Source organism: Saccopteryx bilineata, chromosome 1, assembly GCF_036850765.1.
Source record: "Saccopteryx bilineata isolate mSacBil1 chromosome 1, mSacBil1_pri_phased_curated, whole genome shotgun sequence".
Lineage (NCBI taxonomy): Eukaryota > Metazoa > Chordata > Mammalia > Chiroptera > Emballonuridae > Saccopteryx > Saccopteryx bilineata.
In genome coordinates this window covers 141,158,818-141,185,422 of record NC_089490.1, presented here as the reverse complement: position 1 = coordinate 141,185,422, position 26,605 = coordinate 141,158,818, and the positions used below count along the sequence as shown (strand labels likewise).

The window sequence follows — 26,605 nt, the reverse complement described above, 5'->3', positions numbered from 1 at the left end:
TCACAGTGTCTCCCTGAGCACTTTGCCCAGGGTGTCACCTGCAGGCCCACCTCTAACTCCCTACCCCATGGCAGGTAGGAGGGCCTGTATAGTCCAGGGTTGTGTCCATGGAAACCATAAAGTGTTCTTGGTGCATCTCTGCAACTGGATGAGAACCACTGCAGGAGGGCCTCCACAGGTGCCACGGCCACCTCCATCAGGGTTTCTCATAGTACTGTCCATGAGTTTCTCATACTACTGTCCATCCATCAAGAGAGTCGGTGCACTCTCTGGTCTCAGTCCAAGGGTCAGTCCACGATAGACAGCCCAGCTGTCTGTGCAAATCACCAAAGTAAAGGTCTATTGCAGGCAACTAGCCATACAGCGCTTTATTAATGTGTGGGAGACTGCAAGTTGGCAAAGGCCTTGCAGTTTAAGACTTAGCCAAAGGCCAAATTCTTCCCCCACACCTCCATATTGGCTATGAAGCTGAATATTTGCGCTCATCCCATTCTCCCACTTCACTTGCTTGCTTAAGTTGCTAGAAGCAATTTACATGCCCTTCCTTTCACCCTTTGTTTATTCTGATGTTGGTTGATTTCTGTTATGGGGGTTGGAGGGTTTCCTGCACTGGGGGAATTCTTGGGTTGCCTTGGAGATATGTGACTATCTTATTGGAGACTTCCTTATTTGCATATTGCTCTGCCCTATAAATAAAGCAGGTATGGGGGGAGATGCTTTTTGCAAGCTATCTTTGCATTGCAAAGAGACCTCCTGATCCCATCTTTTTTTCTCTTTGAGCTTATTTTCTTCATTCCGCCCTTCCCAATCAGGACCTGGAATTACTAGCTACACTGGTTCACGGCATTAACAGACCTCAGCACCTTCGTATAGTGTGCTGTCTGTTGCCACAAGCCCCATCCAAACCCCTCAACAAGCTCACAGCACCCGGCAAAGTCAAACGCATTCAAGGCCTGTGTCGCCTTAACAGTTCTCTTAGCTGCTGCTGTAAAAAGAAAGCACTTATTACCGTCTAATGCCAATACCTGCTGCACATTAGAAGGAGACCAGTGGATTGCCAATTTCACATGGGGCCTCAGGTCCCTGTTCATCCTTATCGGACAGGTCCCTCACCCTTCTCCCTATACAAACTGGAACAGCAGGTCTTGGGGGTCCTCCTCTCCTTCAGTAGTCTCCATCATATAATCTTGTAACTGTGCTGCCCATGCACCAACCATTTTATTGGTAGCTGCTGGGCCGTTCAACTCAGCAGCTGGAATCTCTGTCCTGGTTTAAGCTGTTGCCAAAGCTCCAAAAGAACCTTATTAGGCTTGCCATCCAATTTCTCCCTATCTGCGCCAGCCACAATTAAGTCTACCCACATCTGTGTTCGGGTAACTTTCACAGGCCATTCCCCTTAGTTGGCGGGCAGCAGCCCTCACAGCTTTGTGATTCTGTGCTACCTCCAGCTCCCCAAAATCTGCTACCATCTGTGTATCTGTGTTGATGGGCTGTCCCACATATGGGCCTTGGATCACCACTAGTGACCCAAAAAGGTCTGATAGGGCACTGCAGAGGATAAGATCCCGCATCTGGCCATAAACACTTCCTCATCTGGTCCATGGGACCCTGAGTGGAAAACAGCATTCTTCATACCTAGTTCCTGAAGGACCTTTGCTAACTCACTATAGCACTGACACTGACTCACTGCCCCCAACAAGCCCCCAGCATTCTGCCAGACCATATAAATGGCATCCACTCTAATAGGGTATGGTTTCCTGGGTTGTCATGGCAGGTCTGAAGACACTGCCTCTAGGAGAAGTGTGTGGTAATGACAGACAATTTCTCCATCTCTGTTCTGGAGAGCATGATGCCATCCACTCCTATGTGCCACCACCTCAGTAGCCAGGCTGCCAGCAGCTCCATGGGTTTCTGCCTGAATTGTGCCCCCAACTTCATCAGCTGTGCCTGGATATAGGACTGGACCACAGAGTGCTTCAGTATCTGTGGAGGAGGCTGTGGTTGCCCCAGAGGGACTCTTTGCTGCTGGGATTTTACCTTCTTGGCTACAACTGACTGGGCTCTGAATCTGCAAACAGAAGAGGAGGAGTTGGAAACACCTGCTCCTGCTGACTCAGAGCCACCTGCCGGCAGGACTGCAGCTCTGTTTTCCACATCTGTTTTGGCTCCTGTGGCTGCCAGCTCTCAGCCTGAAGCTGACTCTTGAGCTCCTGAACCTGCAGTTGTTTCTCCAACAGCTATTATTGTCAACATTCAGCTTCCAAGGCAAACTGCAGCTGGTGAACCCACAATTCCTTCTTCAGAGACTGCTCCAATTCCAGGTGCCATTGGTGTTCAGCCTGCACCTCTCACTGCAACTCTCTGACCGGTAAGCCTTCTTCCCCAGCGCTCACTCCAGTTCATGCCATTGCTGATTCTCAGCCTGCAGTCTGACTGGCAGTTCTTAGATCTGCAGCTCTTTTTCCAGTGACCATTCTAGCTTGTGCCATTGTTGCTGCTCAGGCTGAAGCTCACCCAGGAGCTCTCGACCTCAGGCCACCTTTTGCACAGAGCTCTTGATTTCCTCTGGCAGTGCTATAAAAAACACCCAGCCTACGGCCCCCAAAAGGACATCCATGGGGAGCCATATGCTGGAGAACAGCAACCACTCATCTACCCCACCCTTCAAGGGTGTCAGTGACTCCATACCAATCTGCTCCAAATCCTGCCTATTATGCCAGATGTAATGCTGGTGGTTGAGGCCAGGCAGGTTCCCACTGAATTCAAGCAGACAGTAAGGAACTGCAGAGTTAGAGAGTGTCTGGCCAAACCTGTTTATTGGAGGCTCGCAAAGACAGGCCAGTGAATAAACAACAAAGGGAAAAAGCTAATAAACAAAGGAAAACCTGCTATTTGCAGTAAGGACAAGGGAGCAAGGAAAACGTCGCCTCTCAGTGGCAGGAGAGAAATCTGGGAGAATCTCTGTTCAGGGGAAGCACCCATAGCCTTATATAGGCTATGTTCATGTGCCTCTGCCACATGTTCACACCCTAATCAAGCAAAGTGCTTGCAGCTGGTAAACCCGCAAGCAAGCCTAACACAGCTGCCCCATAAAAACCCACTCCTGACATTGGTGAACATGATGAAGCCCATGTTGAAATGAGAAAAAAATTACCAGGGGAAGAAGATGAGAATGTCCAGCAATCCTGAGAACTCAGGGTTCTGTTTTCCTCACAAATGCCATTACCTGACCCCTGGTAACTTTGAAACAGGCACGAGGCTAGGCATGGACAAAGATAAAAGGGCAATGACCTGTGTCCAATTACTGTGATTTCAGAAATGGTCCCCAGATGCTTCTTCATCTCTGGAGAGATACTGCCCACTCCCCAAACCATATTCTTCTGCCTGGGGACACTCTGGGATAGGAAAAATGTCAGGGCTTCAGAGTACTAAGAATATCAGAGGTCTGGCCCTGGCCAGTTGGCTCAGTGGTAGAGCATCGGCCTGGCGTGTGGGGGACCCGGGTTCGATTCCCGGCCACGGCACATAGGAGAAGCGCCCATTTGCTTCTCTAACCCCACCCCCTCCTTCCTCTCTGTCTCTCTCTTCCCCTCCTGCAGCCAAGGCTCCATTGGAGCAAAGATGGCCCAGGCGCTGGGGATGGTTCCTTGGCCTCTCCCCCAGGCGCTAGAGTGGCTCTGGTCACGGCAGAGCGTCACCCCTGGTGGGCGTGCCGGGTGGATCCCTGTCGGGCGCATGCGGGAGTCTGTCTGACTGTCTCTCCCCGTTTCCAGCTTCAGAAGAAAAAAAAAAGAAAAAAAAAGAATATCAGAGGTCTATGGGGGTACTCTTCCCTCCTAATCAGACTCTGGTGGAGACACATCTTGACTAATCAGGGTCCTTTAAGACCAATTAGAATGAATAATTCACATCCTTGAGCAGAAGGAAAAATAGAAACTTCAGTCAGAAGGTCCTGAATTTGAGTCCTGACCCAATCAATAAATACACATGAAGGAATAAATGATTGATTGAATGAATGAATGAATGAATGGTGGGCCAATGGGCTTTTCATCCTTATTCCACAAGCCTTTATCATACACTGTCCAGATGTCCAGCCTTGCCTGCATAAGGCCAGGGCCCTAAAGAGGCCTTAACCTGGTCTGGCCTTCAGCAAGCTCCTATCCTAGTGGGGGAGACAGAGCCTGGCACAGACATCCCTACTCTCATTATTGCTCAGAGCAATAATTTAAAAAATTATCTGGACAGATAACTCAGTTGGTTGGAGTATTGTCCAGAAGTGCAGAGGTTGCCAGTTTGATCCCCAGTCAGGGCACATACAGGAACAGCTCAATGTTCCAATCTCTCTTTCTCTCTCTCCCTGCATGAGCAGCCAAGATAGAGGGAGGGGTACCAAGGAGGAGAAGTTGGAATAGAGGAAGTATGCTAGGGCCAAAAAGAGAGAGAAGAAGAAGTAGATTGCCAGAACGTTAGATGACATGTGGCCAGTGACTATTACATGTTGACCAGGGAGGAAGTTGGGCTAAACAATTCAGATAATAAAGAGCAAAGGCCAAATAATTCTGCTTCCCAGATCTTTTCATTTGTCTTGATTTCTTTTGTATACCTCCAAGAGACAGGGAGCTCACTCCCAAGGAAGATATAGCATGGGCATGGACAGCTGTTAAAATGTTTGATGAAACTTAATTTTTCAAGTAGTGGCTGCCAAAGGTAAAAGGGATGAATAAGATTGTTTGGGGAGGGAGTTGGGCAGTCAGTCCCTGCCACAGGCTGACTCTGGAATCAGGCCCACCTGAGTTTGAATCTCTTCTCTACCATTTATCTGCCTGAAATTACTTTAATAACGGCATCTACCTCATAGGTGTTGGTGCATTTATTCAATGAGTTAATGGAATAAAATGCCTGGCACACAGCAAATGCAGAAGTGTTTTGCTCTGCTCCAGGTCCAGCGTGCTTAAACACACTCTACTTTGCTAACTTTAAAAACACTCTTCACATGCTCTAGCCCTACCACCCACACCTGGCAAACTCTGACACATTTCTCAAAGCCCTAGGTATAAGGGTTTTTCTCTGTTCAAGCCCCGAGCTAGGAAGCTGGGAATATCTGGAATTGGTTCTGATTGGGCCTACTGTGATCTGATGCGAACTCCCTGAGGACAGGGATTCTGATTGGCATGTAGTAGGCATGCAGTCAGAGCTTGAAGAATGGATGGATGAATGGATGAGAGACAGAGACAGACAGACAGACAGACAGAGAGGAGAGAGAGAGAGAGAGAGAGAGAGAGAGAGAGTGTGTGTGTGTGTGTGTGTGTGTGTGTGTGTGTGTGTAGGGGGGGGGGGCCGGGGCACCAAGCGAAGACCCAAAACTCGGCACCAGCTTCCAGGACTTCAAAGGGCCTGTAGGGAGCAGATAATCCGCGGGAGGAGGACTTCCGGGTGGGATCATCAGCTCTTCCGGTACGGCCCCTTTAGGGGGCGGGGCCAGTAGGGCGGGCTCCTGCCGCATCAGGGCGGTGCGAAGATGGCGGTAGCGGTTGCTGAGGCGGCAGCTGAAGCAGCCGGGCCCTGGGCAGCTGAGGCGCCGAGCTCGCTGTTGCTCGTGGTGGGTGGCGAGTGTAGCTGCCCCGGACTGTTGAACTACGTGCTGGAGGAGCTCGAACGAGGTGGGGCAGGGGTGAGGCAGCCAGGCCCGGGGGTCGGGGGTAGAGTGGAGGCCCGGAGGGTGGGGCAGCTGGGGCGGGAGTTGGCTGAATTCAAGGAGCTGGGGCCCCTGGAGGGGGGGGGGGGAGGGGGGCGGTGGCCTGGGCAGCGAGATTCGGGGGCCGTGGGTTCAGATCCCCTCACCACCATTAGGCGGACGGCACAGGCGGAGGCCGTGGGTGTCCGGCCTGGGCTGGGCTGCTCTGCCCCAACCCAAGTGCAGACAGCGTAGGGAACATGGTCCAGCTTTGGGATCCGCACGATTGGGCAAAACAGGTGATGGCTTAGCTTCCGCCTGCCGGGCCTGCTAAGATAAGAGCGGCGTCACCTCGAATCCCTGGGTCTTAATAGTTTGGATGCCCCGAAAGGAGGAGCAGAGATGGAGAGGCTGAGCCGGGAGCCCCAGGGCCCACTTTCCGTGGATCCGCTAGGAGCTGCTAATTGGGGTGTGGGCGGGTGCGTCCTACCCATGGGATTTGGCACCAGGAGAGGTGAGTCATAGGTGCACCTGCAAGGTTTAATTCACCTGCATCCACTTGGCACACCGGCTCGCGTGGTGCACCCACACTGTGGTTGGAGGACATTCATCTCTCCAATCTGCAGGGACGTGGGTCCATTGCCTGTCAAGTGAAACGGCAGCACATGCAGTTCACATGCTTGGAGAATGTTCTCTTCGCAGGGCACAGGGTGGGAAAGACTGCTGTCACAGGGTTAACAGTGTGTGTGAAAGGGGGTGGACCCAAGGTGAGTGAGGAGATGGAACCAGTTTTAAAATTGCATGGTGTTGGGAGGGCTCAGAAGTATGCAAAGGGTTTAGCAGACCTGAAAGGGGAGGCCGACAATGGGAACAGCTGGTGCTACGGCCCAGCGGTGGGAATGTTCCTGGTAGTGGGGAGGAGCAGTGAGACTGGTGGGGCAGATGCTGGAGGGGAGGAGATGACTGAGATGATCAAGATGTGGGGGCAGGGTGAGGGGAGGGGGCTAATTTCCCATCTCAATTTCCCTCCCCTGACTAGGCCTCAGGTCCTGGGACATTGACCCTAGCATCTGCAGCCTGGATGAGCAGCTCAAGGTCTTTGTGTCCCGACACTCGGCCACCTTCTCCAGCATTGTGAAAGGTGAGGCTGGGGACCCCTTGTGCCCTAGCTGCTCCCTTTTATGTTCATTGGGCAAGTGTTCTCTGAATCCCTAAACAGTAATAATACATCTGAGATCTGCTGAGTAGGGGGCGGGGGTGGGAGTGGGCCCTGACCCAGAATTAGCTCCCTTGGTCATCAACAGCCCACAAGGTAGTACTCATGTTTTTGTCCCCATTTGACAGATGAGTCAGCTGAGGTGTGGGGGACAGGGAGTTTTTGACAAAGTGGCTTTTTGGAGAAGTATCTAGGCTGCTGTGTTAGGTTGAGGGAAGGGCCTAGGCAAAGGGACAGGACGTTTGGAAAGTGAGAGGTGGCTGGGTGGCCTAGAGGATGGTGTATGGGCTTCATGTGGCAGAGAATATGTTTGGTTCGTGGCCATGACCCCTGCACAAGGTCACAGGGTCAGCTATATAGCAGCTACTCAGTAGATGGGGAGCTGAGAAAAGAGCAAAATCTAGGGGGGAGTTAGGATGCTTGAGCCAGCCCCACATAGCCTGTGACTCCCTGGGGATTCTGTGATACTCTGAACTAACAGAATGCTGAGCAAGGTCTGGGTGTAGCCTGCAGCTTCCCCACCCGAGCCAGCCTTTTGAGTCACCTCCAGGCTGCTGTGGGAGGGGAAGGAAGTGACCCGTCACCTCATTGTCCCAGCAGTTCTGGGTAGCTTCCTGACCGCTCATGGGATGGGGTACTGGAAATCCTGTTTGGCCTGTGTGACCTCAGTGGCCACTTCCCCTCTCTCTGCCTTGGTTTCCCTATCTAGATAGGGCAATATCCAAGTGTGTGATAAGAAGCACATGATAAACTAATAAAGGCTTACTAGCTGTGAAGGGTCCTTGCCTCTAGCCTCTGGGCCTGATGCTGTATATTGGAAGCACACCTGGGGTCCATGGGACAGACTAGACATGGGAGCCCAGAATCAGCCTCACTCCTCTTTTGTGGCTCAGGAGGTCTCCCTGTCCTTGCCTTCCTCCTGTTGCCACTCATTCAACCCCACTTGCCACTTCCCCATCCTCCCACAGGATGGGCCGCAAGGCCCATGTTGTTCCCTCCCTGGGCTCAGGCTCCTTGCCTATAAAATGGGGGTGACGATGGCATACCCCACAGGGTTGACAGCTGTGAATTGGGCCTCATAAGCAGTGGTGGCCTTGTGGTCACTGCTGTTTCCAATGGGAGGCCTACTGAGGTAGGCTTATTGTTCTTACCTCAATCTGCCCTGTGACACTGCCATTTAGGCCAGGCCTGCCTGGCTGGGGTTCCCAGGAAACAGATCCTGGAGGGGCTTGTAGCTGCCTGGGGTCATACAGGGAGGCAGAGTTTAAGCCCAGACAGCCTGACCCTGCGCACATGGCCCAGCTCCAAACTAACAGGGTCCAATTCCCCCGCAGGCCAGCGCAGCCTGCACCACCGAGGAGACACTCTGGATACCCTCGTCCTCCTGAACCCATCAGACAAGTCCCTATGTGATGAGGTAGGAACCAGTTAGCTTCTAGAGGGAGTGGGCTGCAGAGAGGGATGCCAGGTCCTGGGGGACAAAGAGGTAAACTCCCTCCCCATCCTGCTTCCCCTGCACTGAGTCCTGGCTCGTTCCCATCAGGCTGTGTGGCCCCCAGTGACCTGCTGTCTGGAGCCCCATTCCCTCATCCTGATCTCTTGTGTCCCTGACTTTGTGCTGCCTGAAATCCTCTTCTTAGCACCCAGCAACAGTGCCCTCTTCCCCAAGAAGCCTTCCCCACCCACCATGGCTCCAGCTACAATTTATTCCCTCGCCATAGGTGATGATGGAAGCAGATGGAATCAGAAAGGCTAGAGTTTAAGAGGAAAGAATGGGATTAGGAAGGTCTAGAGGTGGGAAGTGGGAAGGCAAGACCTGATTGATCTTTGCATTTTTTGTGTATTCTCTGCCTGGGCCGTAGTAGTTGTATGAATTGACTTCTTATTCTAGCTTGTGAATATCTCTGTTCTTCACCCACATATCTATGAGATAGATGAACAAGATGGTGCCCCAGGGCATCCCTGTAGAGAACTCAAAATGCTCCCTCAAGGGGCTCAAGAGAGAGAGCTAGCCCTATGGTGTTGGGTCTAGGCCACAGGGAGAGGTGGACTTGAGGGCGCTCTGAAAAAATATAAAAAATATATAGAGGAGGGAGCACTAGAGCTAAGCTTTGTAGGATGATCAGGAGTTTTGGGGGCGGGGGCAGCAGGAGGCCTGGAGGCTGCATTCTCAGCTTCTAGTCAAGTAGCAGCCTGTCTGTGGGGTGGGGACAGAAGTGGGGGGGATTATATGTAGATTTGGGGTTGGAGGCCACCCCAAAGGGGGATGCTAGTTATGGCACTGTACAGAATAGGGCTTTTAACTGTCTCCCCCCACTTCAGCTTCGGAACCTACTCCTGGACCCTGCCCCTCATAAGCTTCTGGTGCTGGCTGGGCCCTGCTTGGAGGAGACAGGGGAACTGCTTCTTCAGACTGGGGGCTTCTCACCCCACCACTTCCTCCAGGTCCTGGGGGACAAAGAGGTAAACACTCTCCCCATCCTGCCTCCCCTGGCAGGGAGTCCTGGCTTGTTCCCATCAGGCTGTGTGGCCCCCAGTGACCTGATGTCTGGAGCCCCATTCCCTCCTCCCATTCCATCCTACCTCTGTGGAAGGATGGTAGTGACATGTGTTTCTCCTATTGTCAGGGCACAATCCCATCATTCACTACAGAGTATGCTTCAAGGGTGGGCCTGTGGATTAGCAGACATCCCAGAGGCCTCAAGTGGCACCCCAGATTCCATTCGGGAGTCCTTAGTTAGATGGGGCAGATGAACAAAAAACTCTGAAAACCATTTGTTCACATTGCTGTGAATGATATAACCATGGTGAGAGAAGAGACAGTGAGAGGGCAGGGAAAGCCTCCCTGGAAGGAACAGCAAGTGCAAAGGCCCTGAGGCAAGGAAAATGAGAAAAGGCAATAGAGAGGGAGGAGGGCAAGGAGTACCTCAGGACTAGGTTTTTGTCCTGAGGGTGGCAAGTGACTCTTGCAGACCTAGGAGGCAAGACAGGTATCCTTGCCCAGCTTTCCCAAGTTGCTAGGTGTTGCCTGGCTCCAGGTGACCCCTTAACCATTTTCCCCCTCTGCAGATCAGGGATCTCCTGGCTTCTATGCCCCAACATGCAGACCTGCCCAAGCTCACCATCACCTGCCCAACCTTCGGCAACTGGGCCCAACTGGCACATGAAGTGTCTGGCCTCCAGGGTGTGCTCTGGCTGCAGCTGAACCCACCAGTGCAGCGGCTGGCCTATGAGGGCCTACGTGAGTTCCTGGAGTATGTGGCTGAATCACTGGAACTACCATCCCCCTTCGAGCTGCTTGAGCCACCGTCGTCTGTGGGCTTCCTCAGGCTCGCCCGGCCTTGCTGCTACATCTTTCCTGGTGGCCTTGGGGATGCCGCCTTCTTTGCTGTCAATGGTTTCACCATGTTGGTCAATGGTGGCTCAAACCCCAAGTCGAGTTTCTGGAAGCTGGTGCGGCACCTGGACCGGGTGGACGCTGTGCTGGTGACACACGCTGGTGCCGACAGCCTGCCAGGCCTCAACAGTCTACTGCGGCGCAAGTTGGCAGAGTGTGAGGAGGCTGCGGCTGGTGAAGGCTCTGGGGACGACAGGCTGCGCAGGCTTATCTCTCCGGGCTTGGGCGTCGTGTTCCTCAATGCCCGTGGGGCCACCTCTCGTCTGGTGCGTGGTGAGGATGAGGCGGAGCTGGCCCGGAGCCTGCTGGCTCGGCTGGGCATAGAACCCCTACCCCTGAGCCGTGGACCTATGCCAGCTGAGCCCACTGTGCTCTTCCAGAAAATGGGTGTCGGCCGGCTGGACATGTACGTGCTGCACCCACCCTCAGCTGGTGTTGAGTGCACATTGGCTTCTGTGTGTGCCCTGCTGGTGTGGCATCCCACAGGCCCCACCGAGAAGGTTGTGCGTGTGCTGTTCCCTGGCTGCACACCACCTGCCCGCCTCCTGGACAGCCTGGTCCGCCTGCAACACTTAGGGTTCTTGCGGGAACCTGTGGTGACTCCCCAAGACTTGACAGGGCCTCGGCGCACCCAGAGCAAGGAAAGTGTGAGCTCCCGGGATAGCTTGAGGAGAGAGGGCCGAACTATAGTGCCTTCCAGGCCTGCCCAGGAGCGCCCTGGGGTGGCCCGGAATGAGCCACCACGGGCTGAAGCCCCTCGCAGAGCTGAGAAGGAAGCTAGGCACCTCCGGGAGGTGAAGAAGAACCCCAAGCCAAGCGCCCCTCGGACCCAGCCCAGAGAGTTGCTTCGGGCATCCTCCACTGTGGTTAGCAGCAAGAAGACGAGTGCCCAGGCAGCCCCCAGGCCCCGAAGAGCACCCAACAGTCATCGCTTAGGCTCAGGTGTCCCATTGGCAGGGAATGGGCCTCGCAGCCCCCCTAGATTCCGGTGTGGAGAGGCCAGCCCCCCCACAGAGGTCTGCAGCTCCCCCGTCCCACAGCTGGTGGCCACACCCAGCCAAGGGAGCAGCCTGGAGCTGGGGCTGAGCTCCACAGGGAAGGACAGTGGCAGCTTCAAGACTCAGGAGCAGCTGGTGGCCAGTGGCACCCTCCCACCATGTACCCCACCAGCTGAAGCCCACCAGGGCCCCGCTCAGGGCAGTAGGCGGCTGTCACTGAGCCCACTGAGGGGTGGGGAGGCAGGGCTGGATGCCTCCCCCACAGTGACCACACCTTCCCTGCCCGCTGAGGTGGGCTCCCCACATTCTACAGAGGTAGATGAGTCCCTGTCTGTCTCCTTTGAGCAGGTGCTGCCACCACCGCCTGTTCCCATGAGTGAGGCAGGGCTGAGCCTCCAATTTCGAGGCCCCCGGGTACGGCGCTCAGCCTCCCCGCATGATGTGGACCTGTGCTTAGTGTCACCCTGTGAGTTTGAGCACCGCAAGGCCATGCCACTGGCACCAGCCCCCACATCCCCTGGCAGCTCCAATGACAGCAGTGTCCGATCCCAGGAGCCAGCAGGTGCGCTGAGGGCTGAGGAGACTCCACCCACGTCTGTCAGTGAGTCCCTGCCAACACTGTCTGACTCTGACCCCCTGCCTGCTGCCCCTGGCACTGCAGACTCAGATGAAGACATGGAGGGTTTTGGGGTTTCTCGCCACAACCCACTACCCGACCCCCTCAAGGTCCCCCCACCATTGCCCACCCCACCTGGCATCTGCATGGTGGACCCCGAGCTGCTGCCCCCCGAACAGGCCCGGCTGACAGAGAACCTTGGCCGTACCCGGAAGTCCCTGGTTCGCCCCACCCCCAGCACAGCCACCTCCAAACCCACTCCAGTAATCTCTGCCAAAACCAAGGGGCTGGCTGGTGGGAACCGGGCCAGTCGGCCACTCAGCGCCCGGAGTGAGTCCAGTGACAAGGGAGGTCAGACACTCCTGTCCAGAAAGTCCTCAGTCACCAAGACGACCACTAGAGGCCCATCCGGTAAGTACCTGGGGCTTGGGTTACCAGCCCAAGTCCTGTCTATAATGCTGTATGGCCTTAGTCACACCTGCCACCGTCTCTGGGCCTCAGTTTCCTCTATAAAATGGAAGGTCTGGCCTTACTGTTTAATTGACAATTCCCAGTTGCTCAAGCAGTGCTGTCAGTGGAAACAGACAGTGAGCACATCTGTTATCATGGATTTGCTGGTAGGCACAGTACCACAATGAATGAAAAGAAACAGGTGAAATTAATAGTAATCATTTTACTTAATCATTTGTGTCAGGGTTCTTAAGACCAGGTCCAGGTTGAAGATTGGCTGAGAGGGCCTGACTATAGTCGTGGCTGCAGTGTGAGAGGGCACAGAGCAGGATCTGCAAAGGGAAAATACATGGAGGGAGTTGGGCTCCTAGCTCCTTGTACCTGACCCTATCCCCGGGCATTCCTGGAGAACCAGGCACAAACTTCTAGAGTCCTCTCCCAGTGGATTCATACACCATTTATTTAATTCCTGAGCAACAAGCTGTGATGACACAAGAGAAGTGGCCTCTACTGGGGGCCCATAGACTCAGCCACAGGATTTTGGTTGGGAGCTGGTCACATCAGTACCTCTGCCTGGCTTGTATGATAGTTCAGACTCAGAAAGGAGAAAGCCAGCCTAAGCCACATTGCTGTACAAATGGTATATAGATTTGGCAAGCCACCCTTGTCATTTACAGAACATTGGGAGCCCTTCTGAAATCTGTTCCCAGTTGTCACTGGCAGCCAGTCTGGTAAACAGGCCTTCCTAAGGAGAGCAGTCTCAAGCTTGCTGTGCTGACCTTTTCCAGTTTTCCTTAATTGATGAAAGATACAGAACATGAAATTTACCATCCTAGCCTTTTTTTTTTTTTTTTTTTTACAGGGACAAAGAGGGATAGATAGGGACAGACAGGAACAGAGAGAGATGAGAAATATCAGTCATCAGTTTTTCATTGCGACACCTTAGTTGTTCATTGATTGCTTTCTCATATATGCCTTGACCACAGCCTTCAGCAGACCGAGTGACCCCTTGCTCAAGCCAGCGACCTTGGGTCCAAGCTAGTGAGCTTTGCTCAAACAAGATGAGCCCACACTCAAGCTGGCGACCTCGGGGTCTCGAACCTGGGTCCTCTGCATCGCAGTCCAACTTAGCCATTTTTAAGTGTCCAGTTCAGTAGCAGTAAATAAATTCACATTGTTGTGCAGTCATCATCACCATCCATCTCCGGAACTCCCTTCACCTTGCAAAACTGAAACTGTCCCATTAAACACTAACTTCCTGTTCCCTCCTCCCCTCAGCCCTTGGCAGCCACCATCCTTTCTGTCTCTGAATTGGACCCCCCTAGGGACCTAATATAAATGGAATCATAGTATTTATCCTTTTGGTTTATTTCACTTAGCAATGTCCTCATGGTTCATCCATGTTGTAGCATGGGTCAGATTTTCTTTTTTTTTTTTTTGTATTTTTCTGAAGCTGGAAACGGTGAGGCAGTCAGACACTCCCACATGCGCCCAACCAGGATCCACCCGGCACGCCCACCAGGGGGCGATACTCTGCCGCAATCAGAGCCATTCTAGCACCTGAGGCACACAGAGCCATCCTCAAGCACCGGGGCAAACTTTGCTCCATTGGAGCCTTGGCTGTGGGAGGGGAAGAGAGAGACAGAGAGGAAGGAGAGGGGGAGGGGTGGAGAAGCAGATGGGTGCTTCTCCTGTGTGCCCTGGCCGAACCCAGGACTTCCGCACACCAGGCCGATGCTCTACCACTGAGCCAACCGGCCAGGGCAGATTTTCTCTTTTTAAGGCTAAATAATGGCTTCGGTCAGTTAAGAGCATCATCCCGAAACAAGGTTGCAAGTTCGATCCCTGGCACATATGGAAACAACCAAAAAATGCCTGACTGAGTGAAACAACCTTTGCTTCCCTTCCCCCTCCCTTCTCTCTTCCTTCCTCTCTCTGTCTCTCTAAAAAAAAAATTAAATTAAAAAATCAGGCCCTGGCTGGTTGGTTCAGTGAATGGAGTGTCAACCCAGTGTATGGATGTCCCAGGTTCAATTTTCGGTCAGGGCACAGGAGAAGTGACCATTTGTTGCTTTTCCCCTCCCTCTCCCCCTTCTCTCCCTCTTCCCATCCCAAAGCCAGTGGCTTGATTGGTTCGAGTGTCACCTCAGGTGCTGAGGATAGCTTGTCTGGTCTAAGCACGTCAACCTCAGGTGCTAAAAATATCTTGGTTGATTTGAGCATTGGCCTCAGACAGGGGTTGCTGGGTGAATCCCAGTCATGACGCATGCGGAACCTGTCTCACTGTCTCCCTTTCTCTCACATGAAAAGAAAGCTATCCAGGCTGATAGCTCAGGAGCATGGAGATTGCTGGTTCGATTCCCTGGTCAAGACACATACAGGAGCAGCTCGATGTTCCTTTTCCTGTCTCCCTCTCCATGCCTCTCAAAAAAATAAAATCAAATAAATGATTGAATAACATTCTATTGTGTAAATGGACTGGCCACATTTTATTTGTTCATAGACAGTTGCTTCTACCTTTTGGCTGCTATAAATAATGTGGCTGTGAACATGAACAAACAAACATCTCTTTAAGACCCTGCTTTAAATTCTTTGAGATAAATACAGAAGTGGAATTGCTGGATTATGTGATAATTCTGTTTAATTTTTTTGAGGAACCTCCATATTGCTTTCCACAGGGACTGCACCATTGTACATTCTTGTTTTTTTCGAAGTTGGAAACAGGGAGGCAGTCAGACAGACTCCCGCATGCGCCCGACCGGGATCCACCTGGCATGCCCACCAGGGGGCGATGCTCCGCCCATCTGGGCCATTGCTCTGTTGCATCCAGAGCCATTCTAGTGCCTGAGGCAGAGGCCATAGAGCCATCCTCAGTGCCCGGGCCATCTTTGCTTCAGTGGAGCCTTGGCTGCAGGAGGGGAAGAGAGAGACAGAGAGGAAGGAGAGGGGGATGGGTGGAGAAGCAGATGGGTGCTTCTCCTGTGTGCCCTGGCAGGGAATCGAACCCGGGACTCCTGTACGCCAGGCCGACGCTCTACCACTGAGCCAACCGGCCAGGGCCCCGTTGTACATTCTTACCAACAGTATACAAGGGTTCTGGCCCTGGCTGGTTGGCTCAGTGGTAGAGCGTTGGCCCAGCGTGTGGATGTCCCAGCTTTGATTCCTGGTCAGGGCACACAGGAGAAGTGCCCATCTGCTTCTCCACTCCTCCCCCTCTTGCTTCTCTCTCTCTCTCTCTCTCTTTCCCCCACCTCTCCTCCCCTCCTGTAGCCATGGCTCAATTAGAGTGAGTTGGCCCTGGCAACTGAGGACAGCTCCATGGCCTCCGCCTCAGGCGCTAAAAAATGGCTCGGGTTGCAACTGAGCGAGGGTCCCAGATGGGGAGAGCATCACCCCCTAGTGGGCTTGCCAGGTCTGGGCGTTTGTGGGAGTCTGTCTCTGCCTCTCCTCCTCTCACTAAATAAGAAAACAAACAGAAAAAAACAATATACAAGGGTTCCAATTTCTCCACATCCTCATCACTTATTTTCTACATTTAAGAAAAATATTTTTTAACTCGGAGTGCACATTCCCAATGGCTGCTGGGTAGGCCTCCATTTAGGCTGCTCTGGGTTTTTGTTGTTGTTTTTTTGTTTGTTTGTTTTTTACGGAGACAGAGAGATAGTCAGAGAGAGGGATAGACAGGGACAGACAGACAGGAACAGAGAGATGAGAAGCATCAATCATTAGTTTTTCATTGCACATTGCGACACCTTAGTTGTTTATTGATTGCTTTCTCATATGTGCCTTGACCGCGGGCCTTCAGCAGACTGAGTAACCCCTTGCTTGAGCCAGGGACCTTGGGTTCAAGCTGGTGAGCTTTTGCTCAAACCAGATGAGCCCGCGCTCAAGCTGGCAACCTTGGGGTCTCGAACCTGGGTCCTCGGCATCCCAGTCCGATGCTCTATCCACTGCGCCACCGCCTGGTCAGGCTGTTGTTGTTTTTTAATAACAGAATTTATTACACAGTTAAGTTACAGGAACATTGGGTTGGAGCAGAAGGTGACCCCACAGTCTATACCTATAACCTCAGCTGCTAGACAGTTGTTAGAGAAAATGATTTGTGGTATAGCTGAACTACTAATGACCGACAGGACAGAGGGACCATACCTCCTGGTGCTTTTTTTTTTTTTTTTTTAACAGAGGCAGAGATAGACAGGGACAGACAGACAGGAACAGAGAGAGATGAGAAGCATCAATCATCAGTTTCTCGTTGCGCGTTGCGACTTCTTAGTTGTTCATTGATTGCTTTCTCACATGTGCCTTGACCGTGGGCCTTCAGCAGACCGAGTAACCCCTTGCTGGAGCCAGCGACCTTGGGTCCAAGCTGGCGAGCTCTTTGCTCAAGCCAGATGAGCCCACGCGCGACCTCGGAGTCTCGAACCTGGGTACTTCCGCATCCCAGTCCGACGCTCTATCCACTGCGCCACCTCCTGGTCAGGCTTTATGATGGATAATTGTTTACAGTTGACACCAGCACTGAGTTTGATATTTATCTTGGTTGCTATGCCATTCTGGCCTTTTGCTGAGACGACTTTGTGGTTACATTGTGTAAACTTACAGGACACAACGAATCATTAACTGAGGCTCTGGGGGTGGTGGAGACTCCTTAGGTCAGGTTCAGAACATGGAAATTCGAAATAAATCAAGAAGCACACAAAGATGGAGTCAGCTTTGTTTACATCTATAACTATACAGAGAAAGTTTTGGAAGCTGCCATACATACCAAATAGAGGGTTTTAGACTCATGATGAAAAAGGTGAAATTAACACAGGATCTGAACTGTTTACAGACTATGTACAGTTAATATTTCATTGCTTCAAATAAAATGTAGAAGCCTTACAACTATATAGATCCCCCCCCATTTTATATTCTAATTGTTGTGAATTATGTGGACATACATTGAAAACCTGATCAAATACTGGTACAGTTTTGCTCCCAGTAGTTACACATATTTAAAAAATCTTAAGAGGGAACACTTTTTTTTGTAGCTACTCATGATTTTGATTTGCATTTCCCTGATGATGATTGATGTTGAGCATCTTTTCATCTGCCTGTTGGCCATTTTTTTATCTTTAGAGAAATATCTACTAAGTCCTTTGCTCATTTTTAATAGGCCTGTGTATGGTTTTCTTCTTGGGTTGTGAGAGTTCTCTTTGTATTCTGGATGTGAATTCCTTGTCAGATAGATAATTTGCAGTGTTTTCTCCCATTCTGTGGCTTGCCTTTTTACTCTGTTGATAGTGTCCTTTGATGCACAAAAGCATTTGCATTTTTTTTAAGTGAGAGGAGGGGAGATAGACAGACTCCTGAATGCGCCTTGACCAGGATCCACCTGGCAGTGCTTAATCAACTGAGCTATCCTTAGTGCCTGAGGCCAATGCTCAGAAGAACTGAGCTGTCCTCAGCACCCAGGGCTGATGCTCCAATGGAGCCACTGGCTGCAAGAGGGGAAAAGAGAGAGAAGGGGAAGAGGGAGGGAAAGAGAAACATATGGTCACTTCTCCTGCGAGCCCTGACCTGGGATTGAAGCCAGGATATCCCACACCTGGCCAATGCTCAATCCACTGAGCCAACCAGCCAGGGCCAATTATTACTTTTTTAAACATAAAGTCCATTTTTTCTTTTTTCTTTTGTTGCTTATGTTTTTGGTGTCATATCCAAGAAATTATTGCCAAATCTAATGTCATGAAGTTTTTGCCTTATGTTTTCTTCTAAGAGTTTTATGGTTTTAGCTTTTAAATGATCTCTTTGGTCAATTTTGAGTTAATTTCTAAATATGGTGCTAAACAAGGGTTTACACAGGCCCTGGCCAGGTTTCTAAGTAGATAAAGTATCTACTTGGTGCACCAGAGGTCATGGGTTCGACCCCCAGTCAGGGAATGTATAAGAAGCAATCAATGAGTAATCTTTCCAAAGAACCAGCTTTTGGGTTCGTTGCTTCTATTTTGCTTTTCTTTCTTTTTCCCTCCTTTCCTTCCTTTCCTTCCTTTCCTTCCTCCCTTCCTCCCACCCTTTCTTTTTTTAAGCGAGAAAGACAGACAGGAAGGAAGAGAAATGAGAAGCATCAAATCAGAGTTATGACACCTTAGTTGTTCATTGCTTGCTTCTCATATGTGCTTTGACCAGGGAGCTCCAGCTGAGCCACTGTCCCTTTGCTAAAGCCAGGGACCTTGGGCTCAAGCCAGCAACCTTGGGCTTCAAACCAGCAACCTTTGGGCTCAAGCCAGCGACCATGGGATCCTGTCTGATCCCCAGCTCAAGCCAGTGACCCTGTGCTCAAGTTGGTGAGTGCGTCCTGAAGCCAGCCACCTCAAGGTTTCAAACCTGAGTACTCAGCATCCCAGATCGACACTCTATCTACTGTGCCACCACCTAGTCAGGCTTCTATGTTGGTTTTCTGTTCGCTTTTTTTTTTTTAATTAGACAATGGAAACCTTTTTTATTTTATTTTTATTTATTCATTTTCGAGAGGAGAGGGAGAGACAGAGAGAGAGAGAGAGAAGGGGGGGAGGAGCTGGAAGCTTCAACTCCCATATGTGCCTTGACCAGGCAAGCCCAGGGTTTTGAACCAGCGACCTCAGCATTTCTAGGTCGACGCTTTATCCACTGCGCCACCATAGGTCAGGCCCTCTGTTCGCTATTTTATTGGTCTTGCTCTATATTTTCTTTCTTTTGCTAGCTTTGGATTTACTTTGTTCTTCTTTTTCTAGTTTCTTAATTTGTAAAGTTAGGTTGTTGATTTGAGATACTGTTTTTTGTTTGTTTGTTTGTTTGTTTTTTTACAGAGACAGAGAGAGAGTCAGAGAGAGGGATAGACAGGGACAGACAGGAATGGAGAGATGAGAAGCATCAATCATTAGTTTTTCGTTGCGCATTGTGACACCTTAGTTGTTCATTGATTGCTTTCTCATATGTGCCTTGACCGCGGGCCTTCAGCAGACAGAGTGACCCCTTGCTCGAGCCAGCAACCTTGGGTCGAAGCTGGTGAGCTTTTGCTCAAACCAGATGAGCCCGTGCTCAAGCTGGTGACCTCAGGGTCTCGAACCTGGGTCCTCAGCATCCCAGTCCAACACTCTATCCACTGCGCCATTGCCTGGTCAGGCAAGATACTGTTTTTTTTTTATATAAGCTAGCACCATTTTCTCTCAGAAATTCTATGTCTTTGCTTTCAAAAGTTGGGTTATAATGTGTCTCAGTGAGAGTCTCTGAGTTTGTTCTGCTTGGGGTCCATTAAACATCTGCTTGGATGTTTATGTCCATGTCTTTTATTAAATATGGGAAATTTTGATCTGTTTTTCTTTTTTTTTTTTAATACTCTTTCTGCTCCTTTTGAAACCAGAAAGAAAATGACCCTCAGGTCCGGATGCCTGTTGCCCTGAAAACCAATTACATTACACAGGTGCTGATGAGAAGTAAAGAGATTTATTCAAGTGCCAGCCACTTGAGAAGATGGGAGAACTTCTGTCCTTAAAATGGTGACGCAGTGGATAGAGCGTTGGACTGGGATGTGGAGGACCCAGGTTCAAGACCTCGAGGTCGCCAGCTTGAGTGCAGGCTCATCTGGTTTGAGCAAAGCTCACCAGCTTGGACCCAAGGTCGCTGGCTCGAGCAAGGGGTTACTTGGTCTGCTATAGCCCCACGGTCAAGGCACATATGAGAAAGCAATCAATGAACAACTAAGGAACCACAACAAAGAAATGATATTCTCATCTCCCTACCTTCCTGTCTGTCTGTCCCTATCTGTCTCTCTTTCTGACTCTCTCTGTCTCTGCCACAAAAAACAACAAACAAAAAACACATCTCCCTCTCTTAGTGCAGGCAGGGATTTTTATAAGTAGGGGAAGGAGAGGGTCTGAGGAGTCATTCTTCTCATTATTTATTATTTTTTAAATAAATAATTTTTTTTTAGAGAGAGATTTTATTTGTTGATTTATATTGTTGATTTTAGAGATTTATATTGTTGATTTTAGAGTGAGGAAAAAGAGAAATGGGAGGAAGAACAGGAAAACACCAACTCATAGTACCATATTTCCCCATGTATAAGACATTCCCGTGTATAAGATTTGCCTTAATTTTGGGGCCCGAAATTTGGAAAAAATGTATTACATAAAGTTATTGAACTCAAGTTTTATTCATCATAAAATTCGTACAACTCTTCATCACTGTCAAACTCCCATCCATTAGCTTGTCCTCATCTGTATCTGATGACGAATCACTGTCTTCATATATTGCCTCATCCTTAGTTCACACTTCTACAACCACTGTAAAGGACGCACCCAATATTTAGACCCCAAAGTTTGGGGGGGAAAGGGGCATCTTATACATGGGGAAATACAGGTAGTTGCTTCTGCTTGCTATATGTGCCTTGACCAGGCAAGCCCAGGAATTTGAACTGGTGACCACAGCATTCCAGGTCAATACCCTATCTACTGTGCCACCACAGGCCAGGCCATTCTTCTCATTCTGATATTAACACCTAATGTTCATCAGCCAGAGGAGAACAGGCCTTTTTTAACTGTAACAAGAACCTAGCCAGAGGTGAAAGTACGGGATTGACTATTTGCTTTTGATTTGTTACAGAACACATAATTGTGACTATTAAACTAGTAATATTGAGTCATAGTTATAAGAGCCACAGACTGGATTTAACAATTTATAGAAATTCTTTTATAAATTGACTTTGTTAGTATGTTCTTTTTTTAGAGAGAGAGATGGGAAAGACAGAGGAGAGATGAGAAACATCAACTTGTAGTTGCTTCAGTTCAGTGGGGGGTTTTTTGTTTTTGTTTTTAGTGAGAGAGAGACAGTGAGACAGAGAGAGGAACAGGTAGGGACAGACAGACAGGAAAGGAGAGAGGTAAGAAGCATTAATTCTTCGTTGTGTCACCTTAGTTGTTCATTGATTGCTTTCTCATATATACCTTGACCGGGGCTCCAGCTGAGCCAGTGACCCCTTGGGCTCAAGCCAGTGACCTTGGGCTTCAAGCCAGCGACCTTTGGGCTCAAGCCAGTGACCTTGGGCTCAAGCCAGTGACCTTGGGCTTCAAGCCAGCGACCTCTGGGCTCAAGCCAGCAACCTTAGGATCATGTCAGTGATTGAGCTCTCAAGCTGACGAGCTCGTGCTCTTCCTGGTGACCTCAGGGTTTCAAATCGAAGTCCTCAGTGTCCCTGGCCAATGTTCAATCCACTGCACTGCCACTGGTCAGGCTATTTGTACATTCTTTTTTTAGCTCTATTTTATGGCTAGTTAGACTAATATCAGTAAATCAGTAACATAGCGTACTTATAGCTGGTTACAATTCCCTGCTGTGAATTTTTAGCTCCATTTCCATGGAGCTCTTGTTGTTTTTCTAATTTTCCAGGGAAGTGGAAAACTTGGGCCTGCTGTAAAGCAAAATCTTGTGAATTAAAAGTAGGCTTAGGGCCCTGGCCAGTTGGCTTAGCGGTAGACTGTCGGCCCAGCATGTGGAAGTCCTGGGTTCTATTCCCAGCCAGGGCACATAGGAGAAGCGCCAATCTGCTTCTCCACCCTTCCCCCTCTCCTTCCTCTCTGTCTCTCTCTTCCCCTCCCACAGCCAAGGCTCCATTGGAGCAAAAAGTTGGCCCAGGCGCTGAGGATGGCTCTATGGCCTCCGCCTCAGGCGCTAGAATGGCTCTGCTGAAGCAGAGCAACGGCCCAGATGGGCAGAGCATTACCCTCTGGTGGGCATGCCAGGTGGATTCTGGTTGGGCACATGCGGAGTCTGTTTGACTGCCTCCCCACTTCTAACTTTGGAAAAATACCAAAAAATAAATAAATAAATAAAGTAGGCTTATTTTCCAGTGGTACATGTCGAACAGAGATGCAGTTACCTGTACAAATAAAACCGGTTATAAAAAGCTTTAGAGAACCCTATCCGGTTAGCTCAGAGAGCATCATCCTGAAATGCCAAGGTTGCGGGTTTGATCCGTGGTCAGGGCACATATGGAAAGCAACCACTGAATGTACAATTAAGTGGAACAACAAATTAATATTTCTCCCTTTTTCTCTTCCCTTCTGTCTCTCTAAAATCAATCAATTAAAGCTTTAGGCCAGGCATCCCCAAACTATGGCCCGCGGGCCGAAATGCGGCCCCCTGAGGCCATTTATCCAGCCCCCACTGCACTTCTGGAAGGGGCACCTCTTTCATTGGTGGTCAGTGAGAGGACCACTGTATTTGGCAGCCCTCCAATGGGCTGAGGGACAGTGAACTGGCCCCCTGTGTAAAAAGTTTGGAGACCCCTGCTTTGGCAGATAAAGACAAGTAGAATTAAACACATGTGAGTCAGTCCCAATTAAGGGTCCTTCCAAGTATGGACTGGAATCCCGGTGTTATCCATGCGAATAGACTTGTAAACTGTCTCTAGTCCCTGTGTGCTCCAGATCTTTAGTAGGACTTTACCTTCCAGTTGGGATGGATGGAGAAGCTCACTGTTTGTTCTGCTTGGAAGAAAAGCAAGCAGTGACGAGCTGATGGATCTTATTTGCAGTTTGACTATCTTTGGTGATGTTATCAGGTACTTGGGTATTTCTGTGTGGTTTACATAGCATTAGTTACTGAGGCAGTTTTCAAGTTTATGTCATGTCTTTCAGCTGAAGTTTTCAATTGCAGAGCTCAGAAAAGTTTTAATTTTCAGTAATTTTAAGTTACAGAATGGGAAAAAAATAAAATCTTAGTTCAGAGGTTATAGCTGAACCATTCAAGAGAACTAGAAAAATTCAGGATCCAGTTTAGTTTCTGATGTTAATAACTGTGTTATAAATGCTATTGAAAAACATAATTTCTTCCCTAAAATCCCCCTCATTTATATTAAAGATAGTCAAATTAAGACAATTTACTGCATTAAGTCTAGTTTCAATTTGGCCTGATTATTTGCATAAACACACAAGAATAGTAATTGATCATATAGGCTTTTTCAAATCTGCTTTGCTAGAATCTCACAAGGAGTCTTTAGATTGGGTCCTACTGGCCCTTCCAGGCAAATAATCAAGCCCTACTGTTGCCATCAGGCTTTGCCTGTAGAGCCTATAGATCATTAAGTCATTGAGATTCCCAAAGATGTCTTAAGGTTCCTCTCTTTGCCATCTTTCAGGAAAGCAACCTTCTCCCTTACATGGAAAGACTGCCATGAACCACATGAATAATCAAGGTACTGGGCTATTTTCTTTTTTTTTCTTTTTTCTTTTTTTTTTCCTGCAGTTGGAAATGGGGAGGCAGTCAGACAGACTCCCACATGCGCCCAACTGTGATCCACCCAGCCTGCCCACCAGGGGGCGATGCTCTGCCCATCCGGGGTGTCGCTCTGTTGCAACTAGAGCCATTCTAGCGCCTGAGGCAGAGACCACAGAGCCATCCTCAGCACCCGGGCCAACTTTGTTCCAATGGAGCCTTGGCTGCGGGAGGAGAAGAGAGAGACAGAGAGGAAGGAGAGGGGGAGGGGTGGAGAAGCAGATGGGTGCTTCTTCTGTGTGCCCTGGCTGGGAATTGAACCCGGGACTCCTGCACGCCAGGCCGACGCTCTACCACTGAGCCAACCGGCCAGGGCCGGCACCGGGCTATTTTCTATTGGACTCTTATCAGCTTCAGAAGTCAGTCTCAATTCCTTAAGGCTTTCTGATAATATCCAGGTTCTGAAAGGATCAAATATGGAAAAAATATAAATGTCTCAATATTGATTTTTTGTTTTTTTTAGTGAGAGAGAAAAAGAGAGAGATGAGAAGCATTAACTCCTAGTTGTGTTGCTTTAATAGTTCATTGATTGCTTTCTCATACATGCCTTGACCCAGGGGGGCTCCAGCAGAGCGAGTGACCCTTGCTCAAGCCAGCGACCCTGCACTCAAGCCAATTTCCTTATATCTGGAAAACAAAAAGATTTTAGAATCAACAATATTTTGAAAAGTCAGAATAGGCCCTGGCTGGCCAGTTGGCTCTGTGTTAGAACGTTGGCCCAGTGTGTCGATGTCTGAGGTTCGATTCCTGGTCAGGGCACACAGGAGAAGTGACCATTTCCTTCTGCATCCCCTCCCCATCCCTCTTCTCTCTTTCTTTCTCTTCTCCTTCCACAGCCATGGCTCGATTGGTTTGGGTGTATGGGCCTCAGGAGCTAAGGATGGTTCCATGGAGCCAGACTCCACCTCAGGCACCGAAAATAGCTTGGTTGTGAGCGTGACCCCAGATGGGCAGAGTATTATTAGCCTCAGCTAGGGGTTGCTAGGTGAATGGGCAGCCACAGACAGGGGTGCATGTAGGAGTCTATTTTCCCTTCTCTCACTTGTAAAAAAAGGGAAACAAAAAGTCAGAATAATAATTACTCTTAGTTCATTCAATCCCAATATAATCTACTTTATTTATTCTGATTATTTCCCAGTATTTCCATAAATCTGTTTATTTTTCAGAATTTTATAAATTTTTTTTTTTTAACAGAGACAGAGAGAGTCAGAGAGGGATAGACAGGGACAGACAGACAGGAACAGAGAGATGAGAAGCATCAATCATTAGTTTTTCGTTGCACTTTGCGACACCTTAGTTGTTCATTGATTGCTTTCTCCTCTGTGCCTTGACCGTAGGCCTTCAGCAGACCCAAGTAACCCCTTGCTTGAGCCAGCTACCTTGGGCTCAAGCTGGTGAGCTTTGCTCAAACCAGATGAGCCTGCGCTCAAGCTGGTGACCTCGGGATCTTGAACCTGGGTCCTTCTGCATCCCAGTCCGATGCTCTATCCACTGAGCCACCGCCTGGTCAGGCAGAATTTTATAAACCTTTATTAAGTCCAAAAATATGGTTTGAATATTTATTCCTGGAAATCCATTCCTGAAAATGTACTATATTTGCAAATGTATCAGAACAAGGCAATGGGTGACTTTAAATGACAAAAACTTAAAATGACATGGTTATAGACCTGATTACAGTACGGTTGACAAAGGAATTTTTAAAATCATATTGTAAGATAACAATCAGAATTACAAATGAAAGTATATCAGAACTTTGTAGACTCTTGGAGATTTTCACAGAATCTCCAGAACATCAGTTTTAATAATAATATATGTATACAAATAGAAGAAATATGGCCCTGGCTGGATAGCTTGGTTGGTTAGAGCATCATCCTGCTATGCAGAGGTTATAGGTTCAGTCCCCAGTCAGGGCACATACAGGAATAGATTGATGTGTCTGTCTCCCTCCTTCTGCCCCTCTCCCCCTTTCTCCCTCTCCCTCTCCCCCTTCTTTTCTTTCTAAAATCAGTAAATAAAGCTTTTTAAAAACGTTTATTTTATTGATTTTCCAGAGAGAGGAAGAGAGAGAGAGAGACAGGAACATTGAGCTGTTCCTGTATGTGCTCTGACTAGGGATCGAACTTTGTGCTTTGGAACGATGCACTAACCAGGGCAATAAATAAGGTTTTTAAAAAAGAATATAGTTATTATTTATTATTGCTATATTTTTACAAAGCTTCCCATGTAATTTCAAGCATATCAAATAAGCCCAATTAATTGAAAAGACTCTTTTTATTAAGAGAGAGAACAAATCCTTGAGGTATCACAGGGTCCCACCAGAATAACCCAAAGTCACTTCTGTCTCTCAAAATTTAAACACTAGGAAGGTTGAATAAAGGACTTTTGTTGTATCTGCTCGGCAACTCTTGTTACTGAGACGGTTGCCTGACTCCTTTTGACCAATTTTGTATCTAGAACTTATTAAGTGGCTTTAGTATTAAGAAATTAATCAATGTGTTTCCTGCTGTCAGTTGTATCAAGGGGACTTTTGTGGGAAAATAACAGTTTTTAAAAAAGCAAGGGGAGGCCCTGGCCGGTTGGCTCAGTGGTAGAGCGTTGGCCTGGCGTGCGGAAGTCCCAGGTTCGATTCCTGGCCAGGGCACACAGGAGAAGCGCCCATTTGCTTCTCCATCCCTCCCCCTCTCCTTCCTCTCTGTCTCTCTCTTCCCCTCCTGCGGCCAAGGCTCCATTGGAGCAAAGATGGCCCGGGCACTGGGGATGGCTCCATGGCCTCTGCCTCAGGTGCTAGAGTGGCTCTGGTCACAACAGAGCGACACCCCGGATGGGCAGAGCATCGCCCCCTGGTGGGCGTGCCGGGTGGATCCCGGTCGGGTGCATGCGGAAGTCTGTCTGACTGCCTCCCCATTTCCAGCTTCAGAAAAATACAAAAAAAAAAAAAAAAAAAAAAAAAAGGCAAGGGGAG

General features: G+C 49.4%; 1 protein-coding gene across 3 annotated transcripts in view; it reads left to right on the top strand.

Moving 5' to 3' along the window:
- Nucleotides 1-5,502: 5,502 nt before the first annotated feature.
- The window catches only part of MAP1S (microtubule associated protein 1S), a 32,371-nt gene continuing 11,268 nt past the window's right edge, over nt 5,503-26,605 (top strand). The window contains exons 1-7 of one of the 3 annotated variants that reach the window (XM_066270006.1): nt 5,503-5,660; nt 6,714-6,815; nt 8,225-8,307; nt 9,213-9,353; nt 9,960-12,312; nt 22,823-22,930; nt 23,507-23,530. In XM_066270006.1, coding sequence (XP_066126103.1) covers nt 5,519-5,660; nt 6,714-6,815; nt 8,225-8,307; nt 9,213-9,353; nt 9,960-12,312; nt 22,823-22,887 — 2,886 coding nt within the window. In that variant the 5' untranslated portion in view covers nt 5,503-5,518 and the 3' untranslated portion in view covers nt 22,888-22,930; nt 23,507-23,530. Of the gene's footprint in view, nt 5,661-6,713; nt 6,816-8,224; nt 8,308-9,212; nt 9,354-9,959; nt 12,313-22,822; nt 22,931-23,506; nt 23,564-26,605 lie in introns of those variants that run through there. The other 2 variants (XM_066269984.1, XM_066269995.1) reach the window with 2 other exon arrangements.